At 42.3% G+C, this 24960-nt stretch overlaps 1 protein-coding gene across 3 annotated transcripts in view; it reads left to right on the forward strand.

The window, feature by feature from the left end:
* The window catches only part of CDYL (chromodomain Y like), a 246818-nt gene that overhangs the window by 216663 nt on the left and 5195 nt on the right, over window positions 1-24960 (forward strand). For 2 of the 3 annotated variants that reach the window (XM_010597553.3, XM_064279990.1), the window contains exons 3-5: window positions 12047-12303; window positions 13688-13860; window positions 19713-19923. In XM_010597553.3, coding sequence (XP_010595855.1) covers window positions 12047-12303; window positions 13688-13860; window positions 19713-19923 — 641 coding nt within the window. The remainder of the gene's footprint in view (window positions 1-12046; window positions 12304-13687; window positions 13861-19712; window positions 19924-24960) is intronic. The other variant, XM_064280000.1, reaches the window with a different exon arrangement.

Below are 24960 nucleotides of genomic sequence, written 5' to 3' on the forward strand. Positions count from 1 at the left end.
GTAATGCTGTTTGATAGTATTTTACCCATAGTAGAACTTCTTTCAAAATTAAGGTCAGACCTCTCAAATCCTGCTGCTGCTTTATCAACGAAGTTTATGTAATATTCTAAATCCTTTGCTGCTGTCATTTCAGCAGTGTTCAGAGCATTTTCACTAGGAGTAGATTGCATCTCAAGAAACAACAGCCCTTGCTTATCCATAAGAAGAAATTCCTCGTCCACTAAAGTTTTACCATGAGATTGCAACAATTCAGTCACATCTTCAGGCTCCACTTCTCATTCTAGTTCTCTTGCTGTTTCTACCACATTTGTAGTCACTTCCTGCACTGAAGTCTTGAACCCTCAAAGTCATCCATTAGGGTTGGAATCCGTTTCTTCCAAACTCCTGTTAATGTTGTTATTTTGACCTCCCGTGAATCACAGATATTTGTAATGGCATTGAGAGTTGTGAATCCTTTCCAAAAGGTTTTCAATTTACTTTGCCCAAATCCATCAGAGGAATCACTTATCTATGGCAGCTATAGCCTTACAAAATGTATTTGTTAAAAAATAAGACTTGAGATTACTCCTTGATCCATGGGCTGCAGAACTGATGTTGTGTTAGCAGGCATGAAAACAACATTAATCTCCTTATACAGCTCCATCAGGTCCATTGTCAGTGAGCAGTAATATTTTCAAAGAAATCTTTTTTTCTGAGCAGTAGGTCTCAACAGTGGGCTTAAAATATTCAGTAAACCATGTTGTAAACAGATACACTGTCATCCAGGCTTTGTTGTTCCGTTTAGAGCACAGGCTGAGTAGATTCAGCGTAATTCTTAAGGGCCGTAGGATTTTTGGAATGGTAAGTGAGCATTGCCTTCAACTTAAAGTCACCGGGTGCATTACCCCTAATAAAAGAGCCAGCCTGTCCATTGAAGTTTTGAAGCCAGCCATTGATTTCTCCACTCTAACTGTGAAAGTCCACAGTAATACCTTCTTCCAAGGTAAGGCTGTCTCATCTCTGTTGAGAATCTGCTGCTTCGTGCGGCCACCTTTATCAGCTGGATCTTCTGGGTAACCTGCTGCAGCTTCTACATCAGCACTTGCTGCTTCACCTCGCACTTCTGTGTCCTGGAGATGGCTTCTTTCCTCAAACCTCATGAACCAGTCTCAGCCAGCTTCAGACTTTCCTTCTGCAGCTTCCTCACCTCGCAGCCTTCACAGAATTGAAGAGAGTTCGGGCCTTGCTCTGGATTAGGCTTTGACTTAAGAGAATGTCATGGCGGGTTTGATCTTCTGTGCAGACCTCTAAAGCTTTCTCCGTATCAGCAATAAGGCTATTCCATTTTCTTATCACTCATGTGTTCACTGGAGTACCACTTTTAATTTCCTCCAAGAACTTTTCCTTTGCATTTACAACTTGGCTAACTGGCACAAGAGGCATAGCTTTCAGCCTGTTGCAGCTTTCGACATGCCTGCCTCATTAAGCGTAATCATTTCTAGCTTTTGATTTAAAGTGAGAGACATGTGACTCTTCCTTTCACCTGAACACTTACAGGCCATTGTATGGTTATTAGTTGGCGTAATTGCAATATTGTCATGTTTCAGGGAATAGGAAGGCCCAAGGATAGATGGGGGGAATGACTAGTGGATGGGGCAGTCAGAACATACACATTTATAGATTGTTTGCTGTCTTACATGGGTGTGGTTTGTGGTACCCCAAAACAATTATAGTAGTAACATCAAGGTTCACAGATCACCATAACAAATAAAATAATAATGAAAAAGTTTGAAATATTGTGAGAATTACCAAAATGTTATACAGAGACACTAGGTGAGCACATGCTGTTGGAAAAATGGCACCGATAGACTTGTTCAACAACAGGGTTGCTTTGATTTGTTAAAAAAAAACACATTATCTGCGAAGTGCAATGAAACGAGGTGTGCCTGTACTTACGTTCCTAACAAACTCTCACATATAAGCAAACACTGTATATACTGCTATCCTACACTTTGTTTTTCGTGTATAATTTTGGAGGCAACATAGTGAAAGAACATAAACTTGGGTGTCAGATCTGTAGAAACAACCCTTTCAGATGTGCCGTATGGATGTAAATTAGGGTATTTATGATAAGAGCTTGGCATATGTAGTGTATAGTGTAAATAGTAGCTGCTATTAGATACCTGTGAGGTGTATTTTTTAAATCTTCATAAACACCATAATAATGGCTGTATGATATTGTATCAGATGGATGTGCACCGTAAGTAGTTTAACCATTTCCATATTATTATATACTTCTAGGGTTCTTTACAATTTTCCATTTTAAAAGTGAAACTTTTTTAATATCTTGAATATAAAAACATACCCTTTTTTTTTTTTCTCCAAAAATAGAATTCTTAAAGTGGAATGTCAAGGTCAAGGGATTTTTTGACATGTCTTACAAAATTGCGTTCTAGGAGCGTACCAATTTGTGTTGTGCTGTTCACCAGCCTTGATTTGATTACTGTGTTTTAAAAGTCTTCCTGGTCCTCGTTTCATTGTTTGCTTGTTTAGATCAGTTTCTCGTGTTTTGGTGTTTTTACTTCATCCTATGAATTTCCGTGTACAGTATGTGTGTATGCGTGTTAGGTCTCTTATTTTTTGTGTTTAAATCAATTTATTTTAATGTTAAATTATTAACCATTTATTATATCTGCTGAAGTTTTCAATTTTTATGTAGTTTAATTTTTCTTCTATCCTTTTTACATTTAAGATCTTCCTTATCTAAAAGCCAGATATATATTCTTCTGTATGGTTTTTTATGTTGTATTATGCATTTTATTAAACAGCATTTAATTATATATAAAATTTGTTTTGACATATGATATTGAGTGAAGATTTAAAGACTTTTTTTTTTTTTAAGAAAAAATAGTTACCATATTTTTATGCAAATAACATTATATGTGTGGGCATTTTGCAAGAATATGGTACCGAGTTTTTTCATCATTTATTGAATGGTCCATACCGGTTTGTATTGATTGATTACCGTATTTTTACACAAATAACACGTACCTTCTATGTTTGTTTTCCAGCCATGCCCTCCCCCTGTTAGGTATTTTTACAAACGTGGCTATGCTAATTTTTTTTTTTTTAACAGCACCATGTTAAAAAAAATGGGCATAGTGGTGCTTATGAAAATAACTTGCAGTGGGAAGGGGGAGGATGTGGTTGGCAAACAAACAGGAGGCACATGTTATTTGAATAAAAATACGGTACTGCATATGTTGTTACCCTAGGATTTATTTCTAGGCTAATTCTGCTCAGTTTTTTGTTTCTATACTTTTAATGTAGCTTTATAATATGTAATTAACCCCCCCCCCAAAAAAAACCTGTTGCCGTCGATTCTGACTCATAGCAACCCCATAGAACAGAGTAGAACCGCCCCATAGAGTTTCCAAGGAGTGCCTGGAGGATTTGAACTGCCAGCCTTTTGGTTAGCAGCTGTAGCTCTTAACCACCATGCCACCAGGGTTTCCAATACGTGATTAGTAGGGTACGTTTCAACCACTGGAAACCCTGGTGGTATAGTGGTTAAGAGCTACACATGGTAACCAAAAGGTCGGCAGTTCGAATCTACTAGGCACTCCTTAGAAACTCTTTGGGTCAATTGTACTGTGTCCTGTAGGGTCGCTATGAGTTGGAATCGACTCCACGGCAGCAGGGTGTTTTTTTTTTAACCCATTATTATTTTCAAAAAAATTTTAGCTTGTCTTCCACCTAAATTATAGTCACTTTCTCAACAACAGTGCCACTGGGATTTGATTGAAACTGTGAGAGTTAAAACTGGGAAAGGCGGACATCTTTACAATATTTGGTTTTCTCTAGAATCATGGCACTTTCTTTCTTTTTCATGTTCCTTAGTAAAATTTGATGTTTCCTACTTATTTGTTCTGTATATTTCTTGAAAGTTAAATTTATTTCTAATTTTAGTTGCTATCGTAGATGAAATTTTTAAATATGTATTTTTTAAATAATTTCTAGAATATAGGAAAGCAGCTGTTCTTGTGATTCTTTCCTTTGAACCTTCATATTTTTCAGGGCTTTTAGTGCCTTTTAATTGACCATAGAGATAATTTTTCAGACTACACTTTGGCATTTAGCTTTTGTTGTTTGCTGCTGTGAAGCCTGGTCCCGACTTAACGGCAGCCCTATGTGTTAGAGTAGAACTGCTTCATAGGATTTCTTAGCTGTAATCTTCATGAAAGCAGATTCCCAGGCTTTTTTCTTCCAGGAAGCTGCTGGATTTGAACGACCCACCTTTCGGTCAGGAGCTAATCTCAAACCACTTCAGCCAGCTAGGCTCCTATTCAACTATTAGTATATTGTTAGTGTTTTAATAAGATTTTGATGCCACAAATTGGTAAAGTTGGTGTGTGGTTTAGTTTGTGTCACCTCTGTCAAGTTCTGACATCAGTTAATTATCTTTCTAAAATAGGTACATTTCCTTTTCTCAGTGCTCTGAAACTACCATATTTTTATACAAATAACACACAACTTCTGCAATTGTTTGCTGGATGAGGCACCCTCACAAGCACCACCATGCCAATCCTCTTCCACATGTTGCTGTTTAAAAAAAAAAATTAGCACACTCATGAAAATACCTTGTGGGGAGGACATGGCCAGCAAACAAACACAGAAAGTGCTCGTTACTTGCATAAAAATGTGTTATTGGTTAGTCCTGTAGTCAGCTCTTCCTTAAACTGCCTAACCCCCTTTAAAGGTAATTTTTTAATAACCGTTATCTTTTCATGGTTACTTTTCTTTTCTTGTTTTTGCTGCTTTAGAAATCAGCCTTGAGGATTTATATTTTCTCAAAAAATAGTTTCTTAAAGATATTCTAATTTATTTACACAAAGTGGCTTAAAACCTTTATGTCTTCTCATTTGTGTATTCTCTTATTTTTTCTTTCTTAAATTTGTCACACTTTTTTCACTGGTTAGAAGTAGCTGTGATTTTCAAAGAACTGGATCCTATCAGTTTATATATAAAAATTCATGTATATGGATTTTTATCTTTATACCTTTTCTTTTTACTCTCCTTGGACTTTTTTGTGTTTTTTCTCCTGGCTCTACTTTCTTGAATAGTTTATTTTCATTAATACTTCATAAAGAAAGAAAGCATGTGTAGTAATGAATTCGACCATCAGGATAGCCTTTCGGTTGGATTAATTATGTCGTTGGATTTTTATCTTGTTAAAATTTTTCAATTAGCATATTTTTGTTGTAAACCTATCGGAATGAAATTATTTAGTTGAAGTTGTTTGGAGAAATATTTAAGGGGCCGTTTATTGTTAAATCGGTGTGGAAATAGGGAGAGATTCTTTTTTTTTACGATTTTGACAAGCAGCTTCTACTTTAAACTTTAAAAACAAACAAACCAAGCCATTGCCATCAAGTCGGTTCCAACTCATAGCAACCCTATAGGACAGAGTAGAGCTGCTCCATAGGGTTTCCAAGGAGTGACTGGTGGACTCGAACTGCCAACCTTTTGGTTAGCAGCTGAACTCTTAACCACTAGACCATCAGGGCTCCACTTTCTACTTTTAGTTAATTAAATTTATTATGCAATTTATGCAGGTTCATTCAACACCCATATATTTACTACTTCTGGTGTTCTTCATTCCGTTGTGTAGATCCAAGTTTCTATGCGATATTTTTATTCGGCCTGAGGAACATCCTTCTTGTAGTGCAGGTTTGCTGCAACAAATTCTTTCAGCTTTTATCTGGAAAAGTTCTTATTTCACCTGCATTTGAAGATATCTATGCTGTATGTATAGATTGACTTTTTTTTTCATGCCTATTATATAAGACGTCATTCCATTATCCGTGTTGCATAGTTTCTGAAGAGAAGTATGCAGTCATTCTTATTTTATCTGTAATGTTCTCTCTCTCTCCCTGTTTTGAAATTTTTCTATTTACCACTGGCTCTCAGCAGATTGATTATAACATGCCTTAGTCTAATTTTCTGCATATTTGTCCTGATTGGTATTACACTTTTTAGATCTGTGGTCTTATAGTTGTCATTGAATTTGGAAAACTTTGAGCCGTTATTTTTTGAAAATATTTTTTACACGTCACCCCACCAACACTGCCTTTCTGGGACTCAAATCCCATGCACCTAGACTACTTGATACTATCCCACAGTTCTTGGGTTCTTCTCTCCCCCCACCTTTCATCCCCCACCTCTTTTCCTGTTCCCTTTTCTCTCCGTGCTTCATTTTGGGTAATCGATTGCTGTCTTCAAGTTCTCTGACCTTTTATTCTGTAGTGTCAAATCTGTTAAACCTATTCAGTGACAAATTTTTTGTTTCTAATCTTTTATTCCCTCTTTATGTTCATGTTTTCCTTTAAATCCTTTGTCACATTGAGGTTATATAATACAGTTGTTGAAAATGTCCTTTTCTGCTAATTTCATCTTCTCTTGTTTCTAGGTCTCGTTATATTAACTGATTTTTTTTTTTTCCTTGAATCCTCTTTTCCTGCTTCTTTCCATATCTAGTAATTTTCTTATTGGTTGCTGCACATTGTGACTTTTACATTTTGGGGTGCTGGGTTTTACTGTATGCTTTTAAAGAGTTAGTTTTTGTTGTTTTTAAGCATTGTTAGTGAAATGCTAGAGTATCCTTTATTCTAGACCTAGTTTAGTTCTGCTACTAATATGTGCCTGTTCTGGGGTCTGTGCTGAATGCCCTATGTATTCAGTGAAGTCTTTCCACTCTGGCCAGGATTCCTGGTGCTATACGAGCTCTAGAGATACTTTGATTTACAGCTCTTTGGTAATTTGTTTTGTGTGCTAAAGTTGTTCTTTGCCCAGCCTTGTGGAATTTCACCCTATGCACGCTCACATCGGTATCCAACAAAGTGTTTTGGAACTCTTTCCCTGTGTAGTTTCCTTCTTTTCTATGCATTGCCCCACAAATAATAGCTCCCTGGGCCTCCAGTCTGTGTTCCCAAGTCAGCAGCTTTGCCAAGCTGTATGTGGGTTTCCACTCCCTGCATTTGCAGTGTGGAAAATGCCTCCAGGCAAAAAGCCAGGTCGAGTATTAGGCTCCCCTTGTTTGTTTCCGTTCATTGGGAACGGTTCTGCACTGCCTCATATCCAGTGTCTGAAAACAGATGTTCCATGTATTTTGTTCAGTTTTCTACTTATCAGTGGCAGGTAAGCATATCCAGACTCTTACTCTCTTGTTGTTGAAAGTGGAAGTCACAGTTCATTTTTAGAAAGATTTGTATACTTTTTGGCTGATTTTTAACAGGTTAGTCATATACATATACTTTTTTGCTCTTGAATGTATTAAAAAGAAAAACAGTTATTAGGAGAGACACTAAAATAGGCTTTTGGTTTGCTTTTCGTCTAGCAGAATTTTATGCCAATAAATCCTGTCTCTAAATCTCTAAATCCATGTCACTGAGGAACTATGAGTTCATTCAGACAGCTTACACTCTTGCATTCTCATAAGGGCTGTTAGTTCGTGAGTTACTCTAAATTCTGTAATGTGGAGAATATTTTTTCATAAACATCAGTAGCCATTTTTTTGTGTAGCAAAATGGTAGAGCTTATTGTCCCTGGATTGGCCTGAGGTAATTAGCTGTGTGACTTGGCAAGTCACTGCACTTCTACAAATTGAGGGAACTGGACAAAATGAACTTCAGAGTCCTTTCTATTTATGTATCCAGTAAATATTTATTGAGTGTTCTAAGCTCTGGGAATACATTGGTGAGTGAGATAAACAAGGACTGCTTTCACTGAGCTTAGTGGTATAGATAGATAATATACATATTATAACTAAAAATGAAATGAGAAAAAATACAACTGTGGTGAGGACTGCTCTGAAGACAGAAACCTGGGTGATGTGATTAGGGGTTGGGGAGGGCTGGCGTTAGATGGCTAGGTCGGAGAGGCTCGTTAGAGGAGGCAACACTTGAGCACGGTCCTGATGAGTATCAGACACTGGCATTTGAAGCTCTGGGGAAAGAGCATTCTAGGCAGAGGTACAAAGGCCCCAAGGTGGGCACAAACCTGGGGGTGGTAGGAGAACGCTGTAGCTAGATTGTAGGGAATGTGGGCAGAGGGGCATAAATGATGAGAGGGGAGAGTAGCGGGAGGCAGGACCTCACTCAATGCTGGTGGTCTGTGATCCCAAGACTACTCCACCCTATTTTCCTTGTTGGGAACACGTATCTAAATAGTGCACAATTGGATGTCAGATGCCCAGGTAGATGGCTAACAGAGTCCCAGGAATCATACTGGGATAGACATGGTAGTTGAGGTACCTGTGAGGTTGTGGGGTCTTAAATCAGCAGGGGTCTTAATGACACCAGGGAGCCCACACTGTTCTAACACAGGAGGCTGAAGGCCAAGTTAAGCAGTTTCGGTCAGCCTGAGCCAAAATGAATCCATTTCTAAATTTGCAGAACCACGGATAGCTCCACAGACACTTGTGCCTCAAATGAAGTGCTGTGCTTTTTCTGAAGCTCAGCTATAAAGGCTGTGTGGACCCCATAGCCCAGAAATCCTGCTTCCATGGAAGGAAGCTACCAGAAAAAATATTTGGAGAGTTTAAAGAATGCTAGCTTTTTAAATAGAGAAAAGCAAGAGCAGTTCAGGGTTAGGAGCTACTGATCCAGAACCTAGGGGCTTTGTCCTGGTAGAGGCAGCCCCCAGTGCTCTGCGTGTCTTCCCTGTGTGCCGGGACTGCTCTTTCTGTGCTTGATACGGCACCAATTGAAAGTTCGGTTCCTGCTACCAAAACCAAAAAGCCCATTGCTGTTGAGTCGATTCCGTTTCAGAGCAACCCTGTAGGACAGAGTAGAAATGTCCCATAGGGTTTCCAAGGTTGTAATCTTTACAGAAGCAGACCACCACATCTTTCTCCCGTGGAATGGCTGGTGAGTTCAAACCACTGACCTTTCAGTTAGCAGTTGAGCACTTTGGCCACTGTGCTGCCAGGGCTCCTCTCAGTTCAGGGTAAGTACCCTTAAAGACACAAGTGTCCCTCATGTGACAGTGTTGGTCACTGTGTATGTGCCCTGCGGAGACCTTTCCCCCAAGGATCTCTGCCTGCCCCAGTCTGTCTTCACTCCCCTAACCATGCCGCATGGCCTCCCTGCGTGCAACTGTATTTCCCTAGGGTCATTTAGCCCCAAAAGATTTCCCTGGATTTGGAACCAGAAGAGAGGACCTGGAATTACATTGCATTTATTCCTCAGACCCTAAGTTTGGTGGTTACAAAAGATATCTTTTTAATTTTAGTATGATACACATAAAGTTTTCAAATATTTTATGTTCCGTAACACAACATTTTAACAAACTCTTGATTTGAATATTTTTTTCTATTTAATGATTTTTGTCCATCTTTCGTTGTGTCTGTAGTCTGCCTCCTGCCCTTAGCATTCTAGTGAAATGACTTGCCCAGATTTACTAGTGGTCCTTAATCTCCCGTCCCATCACCTCTTTTCTGTTTACCACCTCTCTGCAGCTCCTGCTGCTATTGACACGTCCTTGTTGCCATGACAGTCTTCCCTTCCTGCTGCTCCTGGGCCCGTGGGGCTCTTTCCACACTCCACCAGCACTCACACAAGGCTCATTCACCCTGCTCGTCCCTTCGGGGCTCCTGCCTGTCAATCTGGCCATCAGTTCTGGGCAACCAAGTACTAATCTCCACCCCCACCTCTGAGCTGCATAGCATCTCCACCTGATGAGCACCACGGATGGAACCAGAGTCTCTTCCTCTTCTCCCCCAGCCTCACCAAACCCATGGATGCCCTATATCTCCATATCACCTAGGCTCAAAGGTTTAGAATAATCCGTGGTTCATTTTCCCGTACTCAAGGAGTTATCTGGTCATGTTGATTCTGGCTGACCAGATTGAAGAGGTTGGGGAGTGATAAACAGAGGGAAAAATAGAGATGGGAAAAATAGACCAGGTGAAGCTGAGATAGGGTAGAAGGAACAGCAGCTGAGGAGAACAGATTGGGGAGGGTTCTGACGGTAGAAGAGATGGGAGAATGTTGTTAAACACAGATATGGGGCAGGATCTGGTAGAGAAGGAGAGGTTGAAGGTTAAAAGAAAAAAAAAAAAGATCATCATTGCTGGGTTCTTCAGAAGGTGGGATTCAGCAATGCTGTATTATAGTGATAGTATTTTATCAGATGCTCTTTCAGTTAGAAATACTCCAGGATATAAATCCTTTAGAGGGCAGTTCGGTTTCATTCAAAAGGCGTATAGCCTTTGGCTGATTGTAGAGATGTATCCTATAGATTTGTCAGCAGTAGGATGGTATAGGTCAGTCAGGTCGTGCATGGCGGCGTTGTTTCTGACATCAGAAGGTCAGTGGTACTATTGTATATTCCAGTGTGGGTTGGTAAAATGATCTACAGTACACACAATGGACCGACTGCCTTGGGAAAGAAAAGGAAACAGTCCTGATAAAGATCTCCAAGATATTGTCAAATGCATTAAAAAAAACAAGATAGAACAAAACACTAGGGCTGGCATACTACCATTTGCTTGAAGAGGTTGGGGGGAGAAATATGTGTTCGCATTTCTTGTATATACATAAAGAAACTCTGGAAATATACACAAGAAACCAACCCCGTGGCTGACTGAAGGGTGGAGGGAGACCTTATACCATGTTTTTTAGATTCTTGAACTACATACATGTATTATAACCTATTAAAATGTTTCCAACAAATTTCTTATAAAAACTCCAAAGATTAAGATGACGCTTAGTATTATTTCTACCAACGAAATGAAAGTCAAGTTTATTTTGCCAAGGAGCTTATTTGGCTTTCCTAAAATTTCCATTCAGGAGTCTTTTCTAGTGGCTTTGGCTTATTTTCTTTCATTTGGAGGAAATATTTTTGATTCCTAAACTTCCAGTATTACTTAATTTTATTAGTAAAGCCTGATCCAGTATTTGTTACATTTCTCTCCTTTTTTCCCTAAGCACAGACTGCATTCGTTACCAGGTTAGATAATATTCAGTTCATATGCAGGGGGATGATAATTTGTCCATCTTGAATTCTTACCCTGTCATATCTACTATTGACTTTATTATAATAAATAAAGTTCAGGAGACCACATCTTAAGACTGATACTGAAGAACCATTTTGATGATAAGGAACATGAGGGGAAATTAGCAGAACATTCTGTGCTGTGGGAGAGAGGATAACTGTCTTCAGATATTTCAAGGGCTGTTGTAAAAAGCAGTAGAACTAAGACTACTGAATGGATCTTCTGAATAATCACATCCCAGAGCAGCATAAGAAAAAACTTAGAGGTTTTAGAATATCCCACAAGGTGGTGGTGGGTGAAAGTGGTTCCCCGTCACCACTCTGTGTACCAGTAGAGATGAAGTGATTGTGTCAGGTGTGTTCATACACGTCTACCATGTCTTTGGAGTCCCTGGGTAGTCCAGACAGTTAACATGCTTGGCTGCTAACTGAAAGGTTGGGGGTTCAGATCCACCCAGGGGTGCCTTGGAAGAAAGGCCTAGCAATCTACTTCAAAATTCAGCCATTGTGAATCCTATGGAGCATAGTTCTACCCTGACACACATGGAGTTGCCATGTGTCAGAATCGATTCAGCAGCAACTGGTTTACCTTGTATTCAGAAAAATAGATTTTAACTAGGTGGCAAATGACTCAACTCTAATAATAAGATATTTTCTTCGGAAGTTTACTGTTCTCTTTCAACTACTCAAACCTGGAATAGACACTGTACATGAGGCCCGTTCTTTTTTTCAATTTCGTTCTCCAGAAGTCTCGACCTTTGTAGCTTTTTTGCAGTAAGTACCTGCCCATCTTGTTAGGCGAGATAAGTGGGTGCTTTCATTGTCAAGACTCTGAAGGAAAGCAAAAGCCTTTAAAAATAGATTTTTTAAAGGTTCTAATTTTTAATGTTCTTGCATTACTGCATTAAGTCTTGGGTTTTTAATGGGCATTTTTACGTAATTCAGAGAAGACGCTGGGGAGTGGATTGGTGGTAGGACATCACAGACCACTGTGATTTCAAACTCTTGGCAGGTACATCTCCATTTATGGATGCATTAACAGCCAATGGAACAACCAACATACAGACATCTGTTACAGGAGTGACAGCCGGGAAAAGGAAATTTATTGACGACAGAAGAGACCAGCCTTTTGACAAGCGGTTGCGTTTCAGTGTGAGGCAAACAGAAAGTGCCTACAGATACAGAGATATTGTCGTCAGGAAGCAGGATGGTTTCACCCACATCTTGTTGTCAACAAAATCATCAGAGAATAATTCACTAAATCCAGAGGTGAGATACCATTCCTTGGGGTGGGTTGTATTAATCTTTGTTCAGGCCCTGATTATCTGGGGTTAGCTTGTGTGCTCCTTGGCTGAGTTGGCACTCTTCCTTGTGCTCTTTCTAAATCTCCTTCTGAGCCAGTTCACCATGTTTGCCAGAAAGCAGGAAACAGCGGTGATGTTTGTCGGGTGCGTGACCACGGTGAGGTCGGGACGGTGTGCCATCTTCATCCTCACGGGTCAGCGTGGTCCCTGCTGCAGGCTGTGATGGGAAATGGTGGTGTGCCTTTATCTTCTTTCACCTCCCAAGCCAGACTCCCTCAGTCTGGAGGGCATGGGGGTGCCTCCCAGAATCACATAGAAAGCGTGGGCATGCATGTGCTTTTCTGTAGCTTCATCAGGTTCTCGATGGGTTCTTTGTTCAGACAGATGACAGTGCCCTGGGCCCTAGCCCCTTCAGCATACTTTCACATCAACATTAGTCTTCAGATGCTCTTCAGCATTGTAGCAGAGCAGAGCTGCAGCGACTTCACACCTGCACTGCTGGTCAGGCCTGTACAATAAGCTCCAGGGACCAGGAGTGGGTGGAAAGGTTTGAAAACTAATTCTGTGGAGTATCTACAATCTGGAATATTTGAACCTGCACTGAGCTATGCTTTACCAAAATATTAAGTTCTAGTAGTTGTTTATTTTCCACTTGTGAGCAGCTAGGTTCACATTTTTTCCAAACAAGAAAACCAAACTACAGAAAGTCTGAGTGTCTGGCCAGAGTCACCTAGCAGACAAGCTCAGGGCTGGTCCTCGGTACATTTTTGGACTGTACAGTCCCTTTGCCTCCCTGCTGGGTTGGTTATTTTTAAATGCTTCATAGAGAGCATTTTAAAATGGTTCTGTGCCCTTCTAAAACTATCCCTCCACATTCATGTGCTTGGACTTAATGCACTTATGCACTAAACTATTTTGGTTTCTGCCCTAAGTGTGGTAGGCTAGTAAAAATAAAATTAGGAGCTGAACTAGTCTCTTTGAACTGGTTGAATGTGCCACCTGCTGTCCAAACTGTAGAAATGTCAAGTGACTACAACAAGTAACTGGCGTTATCGATTGAGAACCTCGAAGACTATTGAGTATTAAGGCAACTTAGACCCACATGGCTTTCTAATTAAACTCTACTTATAACGAGTTATGCGATTACACTTACGCTCTGCCTCTGGCATTCCCAATCTTTGGTTAGTGAAAATAAGAAATTTGCAAGTGATTTAAAGTCATGGTAGAGAGAGGGGACAATGTCACTCTATAAATGCGTTTTCCATGGATCTGGATTATCCAGTAATAAAATGCTCTTAGATTCTGTATCAGAATTGTTCTTTACCGCTTTGACTTCTGGTGGCTTTCAGGTGATGAAGGAGGTCCAGAGTGCGCTGAACACAGCTGCTGCTGATGACAGCAAACTGGTGCTGCTTAGCGCCGTGGGCAGCGTCTTCTGCTGCGGTCTCGACTTTATTTATTTTATACGGCGCTTAACAGACGACAGGAAAAGAGAAAGCACTAAGATGGCAGAAGCTATCAGGTATGTAAAAACGGCATTGATTTGGGGGTCTTGTTTTCATGTTCCCCGATAGAACAGGCCCAACAAGCCTTGTATGTGAAGTGTCCATCTTCCACTGAGAGGCCTAGTAGCAAGATTAATTAAATCACCTGTCTTTTCCATGGGCCTGGCATAAATTACTACTTGCCTTGAGCTAATAGCTGATTTCAAGGCTGGCTTAAACCCAGGGGGTGCTCAGTGAGTGTTCTAATGATTACAGTTCACAGTAATGTATAGCCAGAGATTCCAGTATCTATGCTTTGTATTTATTCTCTCTTTAACCCTTAAAGATCTTTTTTTTCCTCCAAATAATAACTTAACATTTGCATGACTTAAATAGACTACTCTTTGTGGCAAGCTGGCTCCATGTTAACATCACATGAAAATATTTTTTTTTAATATAAGCAGTACACATACTTGTTCAAGTTCATCTTAAATTCCAACTACAAAGAAAGCTAGGTAATAAAGAATAGAAAGAAAAGGTTTCCCTTCTCTTACACCCCAACAAGTATCCACTACTAATGTGTATATCTTCCCCAGCCTTTTTCTAAACATTTTCAGGTATATATGTGTCTATACAAATATATTTATTTTTAGTTCTGTTAATAAATGCAGTTATATTGTATTAATTCAAAATTTGCTTTTGTCATTTAACAGTATGACTTTGAAACATTTTCCTTTTCTCTGTTGTCAGATTTACCACTGACCTATTATAACAGGCCAAAAAGCTTTCCGGAGAAGCACTTGACTCTGCTATAAGCATATCCAGATATATATTTAGTTTATATCCCTCATTTACCATGCAGATTACTATGTGTATAATTAAAAGTGTCTAATTTTTCAGAGACCGTTTCCTTTTCTCTACTCATCTCCCTAAAATGACATCTAGACCCCTAAGAATCCTTTGTGTTTGCTTTTGTAATTTGCAGAGATATAATTTAAGGAGATGCAGACTTGCAAAATAGCAATAAAATTGGTTGGATCTTCTCCAACACCTCCAGGTATTTGGAGAGTTGAACTTCTTTGGTAGTTATTGGGGTTTGACTGGCTGAGCCCCTAGGCATGACTGACATTGGGAGCTGGGCTTTCTGGTCGTCACCATTCCAGGGGTATATAGTAGGGTTGATGGGCATTCTTTTTTCTGTATTGGTGGGTCTGAGTGGGGAAATCACCTGTATTCTGACAGATCTCCCAAAATGGTTCTAACACCATTGCCCTCAACAGCCCATCAGAGGAGACTTGGGACTCCACACCTGGGGGTTATGTTCCTTTGGTGCCTTTAACGACATTTTCCGTTGTTTGTGAAATTATTGTTTTCTCATACTACGTCACATTCGCATAGTAGGTTATCTGGGTTTTGGTCCCTTTGAACATCACCATGTTTTAGGCTATCATAGTTGTTTTTTTGGTTTTGGTTTTTTCAGAAATAGTTTGTAATTTTATACTCTAACTTTATTAAGTATTATTTCTAGTTTCCTACGTAATTTCAAATTTGTGGTAGACTCTAGATAGGACCATTTCATTATTTGAAACTAAATTACTTGATCACTGCATTAATCCCATGAAAGATTGGCTATACCTCTATGACAGCTTGTCAACATCCCTAGTTAACCCATCACATCCTTTCAGAATGAATTACGTGAATTTAATTTTCATTTCTCAGACACAAACCATCTTAACAGTTATGCATCATGTGGTGACTTTGTATATTTTCTATTGTATCTCACTGGATTTATACCTAAAGCTCTGTTTTTTGGTAACTTTGCTGAATAAGAAAATAGGATTTGTCAGCCACTGCCTTCTGTGTTCTGGCTCAGGGTTGACTTGCCCATGGCAGTGAATAAGCCTTTTTATGGTTGGGATTAGAAAAAGCAGAGGAAAGAAAGACCAAGAGAGATTTAAGTAGAGATCTCATTTGTTGAACTCTGAGGGAACTTTGAATGTTTATTTCACCAGCTCCCCATTCCTATCCCTCTCCCTTCGCCCCACCCCGAAATGCTGAATTGTAATTCTAGGAAAAAGCTAAGCCCTGCTTTAGGGAAAGCCAGTTGTTCCTTCTTTAAATGAGTAGGTATCTGTGTCAATTGTGGTTTGTTTTTTTTTTAATATACTCTGGCAGGATCAGAAAAACAATTAGTTACACTGGATTCACTTAACCTTTACTTAACACTCATTTGCATTTAAATTAATTTTTGCATGTATAAGATTGGCTTATATACACAAAACTCTGTGTGTGTGTGTGTGTCGAAGCCCTGGTGGTACAGTGGTTAAGAGCTTCACTACTAACTAAAAAGTCAGCAGTTAAGTCCATCAGTCACTCCCTTGAGAACCCTATGGGGCAGTTCTACTCTGTGAGTTGGAAACAACTCGAGGGCAACAGATTTTATGGGATATGTATATTGTTTCTGTGGTATCTTAACATATTCTAGTCTTGTTTCAAATTTCTTAAAACTTCGAGGCAGAGAACTTTAAGTTTCCACAAGAAAGCAGGAAGTACAAAGATTAGGTTAAACATTAGGTTGTCAGATAACTAGAGCAATTAATTGTTTTTGGAATTGGTGCAAACTGCAAAAATAACCAGTGTGCAAATTAATTATAATAAAAGATTCAGCACATTGGTGATTAAAAACAAAAGTATTGCAGATCCGTTCAAGGCATCATGCTTTTGATGTGTGTATGAGCCAAAGCTACTGCACTGTTGTCTGGAGAAGTGAGCCTCCTCCCCTGAAGTAAGGTGCCTTCTACCCTGGTGGAGTGAGACAAGGGGACCCCTGACTGAGCAGTTCCCTGAACTAGAGAATCTGGGGAGAGAACAGAGAGGGCAGAGAGTGCAGCTAGAACTTGACGTCTCTGCTCCCCTCGTCCTGTTCTGTACATTCCCCGGGAGGGGAAGCCCATCTGAGAAATGCCAGGGGACTGGCTCTTAGAACTTGGGTGCTTGCTACCTGGTTTCTCTCAAACAATTCTTAGACTTGCCCTCTTGCGATTGTCTAATGTTTTGGTGATGTCTGTGAATGAGCAAATGATCTTCAAAAGCTTGGATAGAATTTTTATTTTGCTTAATATTTTAAAATTCGTTTTAACTGAATTTGTGTCAAATGTAGTCCTTTTCCTTCTCTGCCATACTAAACAGCCTTTTATCGCGATACTCAAATGGTAATTCAAAGGCAACTGACATCTAAATTCGGTATGTTGCATTGTGCACGTTGGAACTTGTGGGCATTTTTATTGTAAGTTTTAAAATACGCTCAGTGTCCGAGCTGCGGACAGGCCCTCCTTGAGTGCCACGGCCCCTGAGAGCTCCGTTTCCACCTCCCCACCTAGTAGCAGGGTGGCTTTGACCAGTCCTTTGGGGCCTCAGGAAGTTTCGGCTAAACAGAAAAGCATTTCTATGAAGGTGTGTGGTTGGTTTTGTTTTTAAAACAAAGCGGATTTCTTTGGGGACCATGTTCATCAGTGGCCTCAGCTCACACATGAGAACGGCCAAGGCCGAGTCCTCCAAAAAGGGAAGATGGCTTCTCTCCAGTGGGTTTTGGTTAGCTCGCCCTTCTCAGCTGTAGCCCCTGGTTTTAGATGAAGTTTTTGTCGAAGTTAAATAGAAGTAGATACGCAGTCTGTCATCATTCCAGCAAAAAATAAAATTAATTTTGGGGGAGGACAGTTTTTTAATTCCGAGAGATTTCTCCAGCCTCTCAAAATCCAAGTTCTGCTTTTGTAATACCTATTTTAAAAGCAGATTTTTTTTTTCTTTTATACAAAAATAACATTTCGGAGAGGGGATGCTGCTACAAGAAGTATTTACTAATTTTTAATGTTTCTCTGTAGAAACATTTTATCAGTACACTGAGATTGATAATTTTATGTTAGCCTATCGCCCCATCAATGGTTTCCAGATGTTTCTAGTACTGGAACAGTTTATATTTTACACCCTGTTTCTATGAGACAGATTAAAGTGGAGCTGCTCTGGACCCCCAGGGGGGCATGACTGCAACACATCTGCTCTGTGTGGTGGAGATTTCAGCAGTCACCTTGTCATGAGTAGTGAATAACTGAAGACAGGAAATGTTTTCCATCATGTGTCATTGACCCAGAATCCTCAAAAGTGGCAGAACTGAAGTAGCTTAATGTAGGTTGTCTGCACTTATTTCAGGAGTCTGTTTAAAAAGGTTGCCTGGCTCTCTTTGTATCATGAAAACCCAGTGTGATCTTTCTAACAATACCTCAGGCACTCTCATTTAGAAAGTCTTAGTGCCACTCATTCATTTGAATGAGTTAATTCTCACTCAATGGAAAGATCCTGCAGACCTTAGGGGAGCAGAGCTAGGTCTGCCAGGGCCTACAAGGGAGCCTTTCAGAGAGTGGCTGGAGCTGAGTTTGCAGGCTGCTAAACTCCTCACCCATTCTCTCTGCTCTCCCCTCCCGGGTTTTCCACACACATACATACCTCCACACTTCTAACCTGCCCCCTTCAGAAAAAATAAGCGAAGGAAAAATACCACGCTGTCATTAAAGGGGGAGGGGGCTATGTAAGATGGCAAGTCATGGCTCTCAGAGAAGATCCAAGTAGGTTGTTCTGCTTTTAAACTGCAGAATTCAGAGCACATCTAGACAGTTATTTTCGGTGCTGAAGATGGGGGATCAGGTTCAGAATCCCGTGTGTGAGAAGCTCTGTTTAGTCTGACTCTGAGCCAGAATTCAGATTGTATTTAGTTTGGTGTGTGTTCTTCCTCTTCTCCACCATGTTAAAGCATAACAAGAAACAGCCTCTGAATGTAAAGTCGAGTTTTGGATCTGGGGAGAAGAGACACATCCATTCCCAATGTGGCATGGCACCAGCCTACCCAGAATTGAGAAGCAGCCTACTTTGCCAGTCTCATCCTAAAACACATCCAAAAATAGCATTGGCTCAGTTTGTAAATGTCCACATTCTCTCTGAAGGCTGCTGTCTCCTTGTTCCCTTTCCTTTGAGCTTCCTTTCATACCACCCAGAGGAGCAGGCCATAGTGTGCAGGCACACATCTGTGTTTGCCCATCTTGCATGTTGGTCTGGGGTTTTACACCAGCCTTGCGAGCCACTTGCCTCCACATCCCTTGTTTTACTAGCTATAGTTCTTGAGGAAGATCTGTGGTTGCAAAAATATCAGTGAGCTGTCCAGGATCACATACCAAGCCCAACCCCATGGTTTCTGACCTGTGGTCCGCTGTTCTTAGTATCCCCTCTTGCCACATTTTATCTGGGATAGCTTCTTCACTGGTCATACAAAAAACCAAACCAAGTGCCATTGAGTCGATTCCAACTCCTAGTGACCCTATAGGACAGAGTAGAACTGCCCCATAGAGTTTCCAAGGAGCACCTGGTGGATTTGAACTGCTAACCTTTTGGTTAGCAACCATATAGCGTTTAACCACTACACCACCAGAGTTTCCTGATTGGTCATCCAAAAACTAAAAATGTTTATTGGGCTCCTTGTATCTCAAAGGGAAGAAATACTAAGGAGCAAGGTGTATTGGTCTTAGAGCCCAAAAGCCAGCCTGCAAATATAAGAACAGCCTCTGGCTGATTTAACCACAGTGTTCACATTTCACATAGGTAGGTAAGCCACAGTCAGTTCCTACATAGGGGGTGGTGTCAGGGTACTCTTTAAGCCTTTACAACATGTAGAAAATAAATCCATGGTCCACAGTTCTCAGGAAGAGGTCTTAAATGAACCTCAACTCTTAGTGATTGCCACAAAGTTTGTGTCTTAGTAAGTTGAATTATAAAATGGTAAACTTTTCTGCTGCTCAAGTATGCAGTGTTTTGAGTAATTCCTCATTTTTATGTTTCATTGTAGAAACTTTGTGAATACTTTTATACAGTTTAAGAAGCCTATTATTGTAGCAGTAAATGGCCCTGCCATTGGACTGGGAGCATCTATACTGCCTCTGTGTGATGTGGTCTGGGCGAACGAGAAAGCCTGGTTTCAGACACCCTACACCACCTTCGGACAGAGTCCAGATGGCTGTTCCACTGTTATGTTTCCCAAGATTATGGGAGGAGCGTCTGTGAGTACCTTTTCTAAAAAATCATTCTGGAAACTTTCCCAAAGAAATTTAATTTGGTTATTTTTCTAAATATATGTAAAGTGTCATTCTGTGAGAACTTTCCATCAAATGTACCTGTAATTCGTTTTCTTGTTCATTAACTCAACATTCTCTATTAAAGCATAGAAGCTGTTCATATTTTGGTTCATAGACTGTTTATCAACGCTGCTTTATGTCATATCCTAGAGAAGGACCTCATTCAGTGAGGAGCCTATATCTTTGTATAACTAATACTGATATTTGATATTATTAAATACCCAGCTTAAAACCAAAACAATACAGTTTGCAATTGAAAGGCTCTTTATCTGGTAACCTAAAAGCTGCACTTTTAAGAGAAAGGAATGAGGGAACAAAAGTAGCTGAAGAGGGATTTTTTTACATACTGTTGGTGTTTTATTTTTAACTCTTTATTCCATAGTTTATGTTTGTACTGTGGCTTGTGATTTGTCAAGCAGTTACACATATCTCATTCCTGGTTCCTTGAAATAGGTCAAGTGGTAGTGTCATGGTTTGGGTTCCCCAGAAGTGGACATTAAGTTTGGCATGTGGGAAAATCATTAGGTAATTGGCATCTGATGAAGGAAGGGAGAAGGACGTAGGACTGGACAGAGGGAGAAGTGAAACTGTGACGTAGGCCCGACAGCTCCCAACGGGCCCATGAGGAGCTCTGGAGCGTAGCAGACAGCTACAGTTGTCCCTCAGGGGCTGAAACAGCTGGACCTTTATGTCTACCAGCGATTGGATGTGGGCAGCCCAGGGAGGGCGTGTGTCCTTGAACAAGGAGGTGCTCTGCAACTGAGGCGAACCATGAAGAGACTGGCAGTTGATGGCTATCTGACATACTCCCAGCAGCTGGGCAGCAAGCCCGCCTGGAAAGGGGTCTGGGCAGCATGTCTTTATGTCCACCACAGTCCACCCCTTGTACCATCAGATCCACCTCTTCACAGCTGTTTGGGGAGCATTTCTCCAGGGCCCCATGGGCTGGCCTCTCTTCCTTGGGGGAAACCTAGAGGGAGATTAGCCAGTAATTGTTGCAGGAAAGAACCATTGGTGAACACTAAATTGTAGGTGAAAGTATGATGAGAAGAGGAATGTTTTCATCCTCTCATTACTTACAAAGGGGAAACAGTAATGTCACAGTGGAGAACCTGGCAGACATCACCGTACTAAGTACTCAAAGTTAGCCAGAAGTAAGACTTACTGACCTCTGGTCTGCTTTGATGTGACGCACTGAGAAGGGCCTAGCATCACTCCTGTACTGTTCATGTCAAAAATGCATCTCCTTGGTCTAATCACGAGAAAACTCCAGGCAAAACCAAATGAGGAGCGTTCTACAAAGTAGCTGACCAGCCTTCTTCCAAAGTATCATGGTCGTAAAAGACAAAAGGGAAGACCGAGGAACAGTCACAGATTAAAGGAGACTAAAGCGGCATGATAGCTGAATGCATTGTGGGGACCTGGACCAGAAAAAGCTGTAGAAGTTCGAGTAAGGCCTGTAGTTTAGTGTTATAATCATTGTTAATTTTCTGGTTTGGATTATTGTAAGATGTTAACGTTAGGGAGAGCTGGTTGAAGGATATATGGGAACTCTGTGTACTGCTAGTGCAGTTTTTTTTTTTAAGTCTAAGCTTTGAAAACAAAAAGTTTACAATGTGAAAGAAGAAGAGGAAGAAGAAAGTCAACAGGACCAGCAACAGCCCCCGTTGCCCACTGGTCTCAGGGCCCCATGGTACCTTCATCATCGTCCTTCACCAGCCTAGATTCTCCCCACCCCCCGCCGCCACACTCAAGCACGTGCGCACACACACATATACAGAGCCACCACCTCTGCTGGCCTGATGGCGTGACCCTTATCCCTGAGGAGTCTCAGCCCCAATCACCATGCCTGTCTCAGGCCGGAGTTGCTTACACTTGGCCACTTAACAAGGGAGTACCACAGAGGCCCCACTCAGCTCCCTGCGTTCCTACCCTGCCCTAGTGCGTGACAGCGGCCCAGGCTCCTCCTGATTAGCGAGGTCAGATAACCCTATCTGGAGGGAATTCTTTGCCTGCCAGCCCCAGACACAGGGAACACAAGGAGTCCAGCCAGCGGCCATAGCTTTAAGTTCAGAGGGAGTCTTGCTGTGTCCGCTGGCAAACATGTGCCCCTGCTGGGGCCCGGCAGAGCCTAGAGATGACAGGAAACACAGGGTCCCTCGGCCCCTCAGTAGATCACCAAGAGCGATGGAAAATGGGACTGCACGCTTCCCTGTAGATCTACCACATGCCTTGTCCTCAGTCTTCTTGCCCTTCTCTTTCAGGTCCCTGACACCAGCCAGGCCATTCACTGTGGCCCATGGGTTAGTGTATATTCTCACCTTGATCTGCCTCATCCTACTCAAAGTGACCGACGTGGTGTGTCCTCAGTTTAGAGGGGCTTTCCCTAGTGCTGCTGAGCGAGACTTGGCAAAGTTGCCATCCCCGTTTTCTGTGCCAGCCTCAGTCATTGAAGTCCCCATGTGGCCAGAGGCGTGAGCCAAGGAAGGGGCACTGGTACAGTTGTGGTGGGTAACGTGGGGGTCTGGGCCACCTGCTGGTACAGCTGCAAGTCCTCGCCGCTGCTGGGCCTGATCCTAGACACAACACATGCTCCTCACAGTGGCCACTGCTGGGCCTGATCCCAGACACAGCACAGGCACCTCATGGTGGCAGTTGCTGGGCCAGCAACTGGGGCCCAGTGGACATTACCTGTATGCGGTCACCTGTGTTCTACATCAGACACTGTCTCTACCAGGCCTCAGTGAGCACTCCAGGAGTCGTTAAAAGCGTGTGATTCCGAGTGGCCTGGCTTTGCTCCAGAACCGCATGGCCAATACCATGATCCTCCCCTGGTGCTGGCCATCAGCTGCGTGGGATGTCTTTGCCCACCCTCTCCACTGTCAGCCCCACCTTAGCACAGCCACCACTTTTCCATGCTTCTAGGAGCCCCCCTACTAGTGAGGTCACAGCTTCTCCTGGGGGACTTGCCAGAATGTTAAATCTTGTCTCTCGGAAAACCCCCAAGCCAGTGAACTCTTCTGTCCAGTTTTGTGGTCTGGCTTGTTGACCAAGCACCCTGAGAACCCCATCCCAGAGCATTCTCCCAGCTCCCACTAGTGTACTCTGGACAGCACTTCTGTCTGCCACCAGCAAGGTCCATGTGGAACAGACAAAGAAGTAGGGGGCACCTGGCCATCTGTGTATCCCCCGTGCCACGCTGGCCCTGTGTGGAGCCCCACCAGGCACTGCCAAGGTCCGGTGGGAAAGAGCCCCTGTCCTCTGTACAGTTGGGTCGTGCTCATGGGGAGTTATTCCCACCAAGGAAATCGACATGGTGGGGATCCTGCCCTCTCACATCATGTGGTCTCAGGAGATGGACAGTGTCGATGCGGGTGTGGAGAAAAATGACAGACTTGACATCTAGACGTGTTGTGGACGAGGGCATTCAGAGTTGGCACCCTTAAGCCAAGCGCTGTCAGGAGTGGTGGTCCTAGAAGAGCTCATTCAGAGTCCCCCCCGGACACGTCCTAAAGTTACGTTTCTGGTGTGCCCCTTGTGATCCACTGGTACCACTAGAGCCATGGTTCCCAACGGGTGATTTTGCTTGTCCGCCCAGGAGACACTTGGCAGAGTCTGAAGACTTTGGTTGTCACAGCTGAGCAGGTACTAGGGGGAAAGGCCTGGGATGCTGCTCCGCGTCCGACAGCGCACAGGACAGTCCCCAAAACAGAGTGACCTGGCCCAAGTGCCAGTGCCCACCATGAGAGACTGCCTCGAGCTAAGCGCCAGGAGTTCACAGTGTAACTCTACTCTTTGAGCAGAGTATTTCTGTTTATGTATAGAAAGCAAATAAGTGTTGTTGAGGTGAATTCTATTGTGACTGTACTTGTTAAAGTGAGTGCCTGAGCAATGTAGCTTCTTCTGGGAGCTTTTAGTGGATTTGCACTTTCAGTAGCCTGAGCAAGATGGGGGCAACTTTGGTTTCCCCAGGTGACATGTGTTTAAGCTCTGCAAGGATGATATATTAAGCGACTCCTATTATCAGCCAGCCTGTTCAGAGCTCGGCTGCGAACCAGAAGTTAGGCAGTTTGAATCCACCAGCGTCTCCTTGGAAGCCTCATGGGGCAGTTCTACTCTGTCCTGTACGGTCACTGTGAGTTGGAATCGACTCAACAGCAACGGGTTTGGTGGGTTTTTGTTTGTTTGTTTGTTGTTTGTTTTTTGGTTTATCATCGGGCTGTAGTCCCTGGGTGGTACAAACAGTTAACATGCTCAGTTGTTAACCAGAAGGTTGAAAGTTCAAGTCTATCCAGTGGCACCTCAGAGGAAGGGCTTGGCAATTTACTTTAAAAAAAAATAGCCATTGAAAGCCCTGTGGATGGAGCACAGTTTTACTCTGACACGTGGAGTCACCATATGTTGGGGTCAACTTAATGGCAACAGGGTTTTGTTTTTATTAGGCTAAAAAGGCCATGCAGGTAAAACAAGCTGTTAGCTCTGTCTGTCTTGCAGTATCTGCTATAGCAGACAGTAGGGAGACAGCTCTGGAGTGCTGCTGTTCCCATAAGCTACACAAGTTCACTTAAAGTGTGTGCTCTTCTACAGGGTGGCCCTCCCTGGCCACTTACAGGTTTTCCAAAAAAATGCTCGTGGAGTGCCTGCTATGTACCAGACACTGCTGGGTCCTGGGTCAGGGCAGTCAGGAAGGTGATTAAGGTGCTGTGGTTGACACCTGAACAGCCAGGGAGGAGCACAAGATCACCCGGTATCACTGCACCAGCCCCAGAGCCCCCAGCGTCCTGCACGGACACGAGGCTGAAAGCCTCCTGTGACGGGCTGGTGCCCTTCTAGGGGGCTGAGGTGGCCGGTCAGAGGGCGTGAGTGGGAGACGCACCACGGCCACACACACTCCCACCCCCATGCCGCTCACTGGTGCTGGGGTGTCCTTACCACCTCTCTTCATGTCCTCTTTTTGGCTGG

Source organism: Loxodonta africana, chromosome 1 (assembly GCF_030014295.1).
Source record: "Loxodonta africana isolate mLoxAfr1 chromosome 1, mLoxAfr1.hap2, whole genome shotgun sequence".
Taxonomy (NCBI): Eukaryota; Metazoa; Chordata; class Mammalia; order Proboscidea; family Elephantidae; genus Loxodonta; species Loxodonta africana.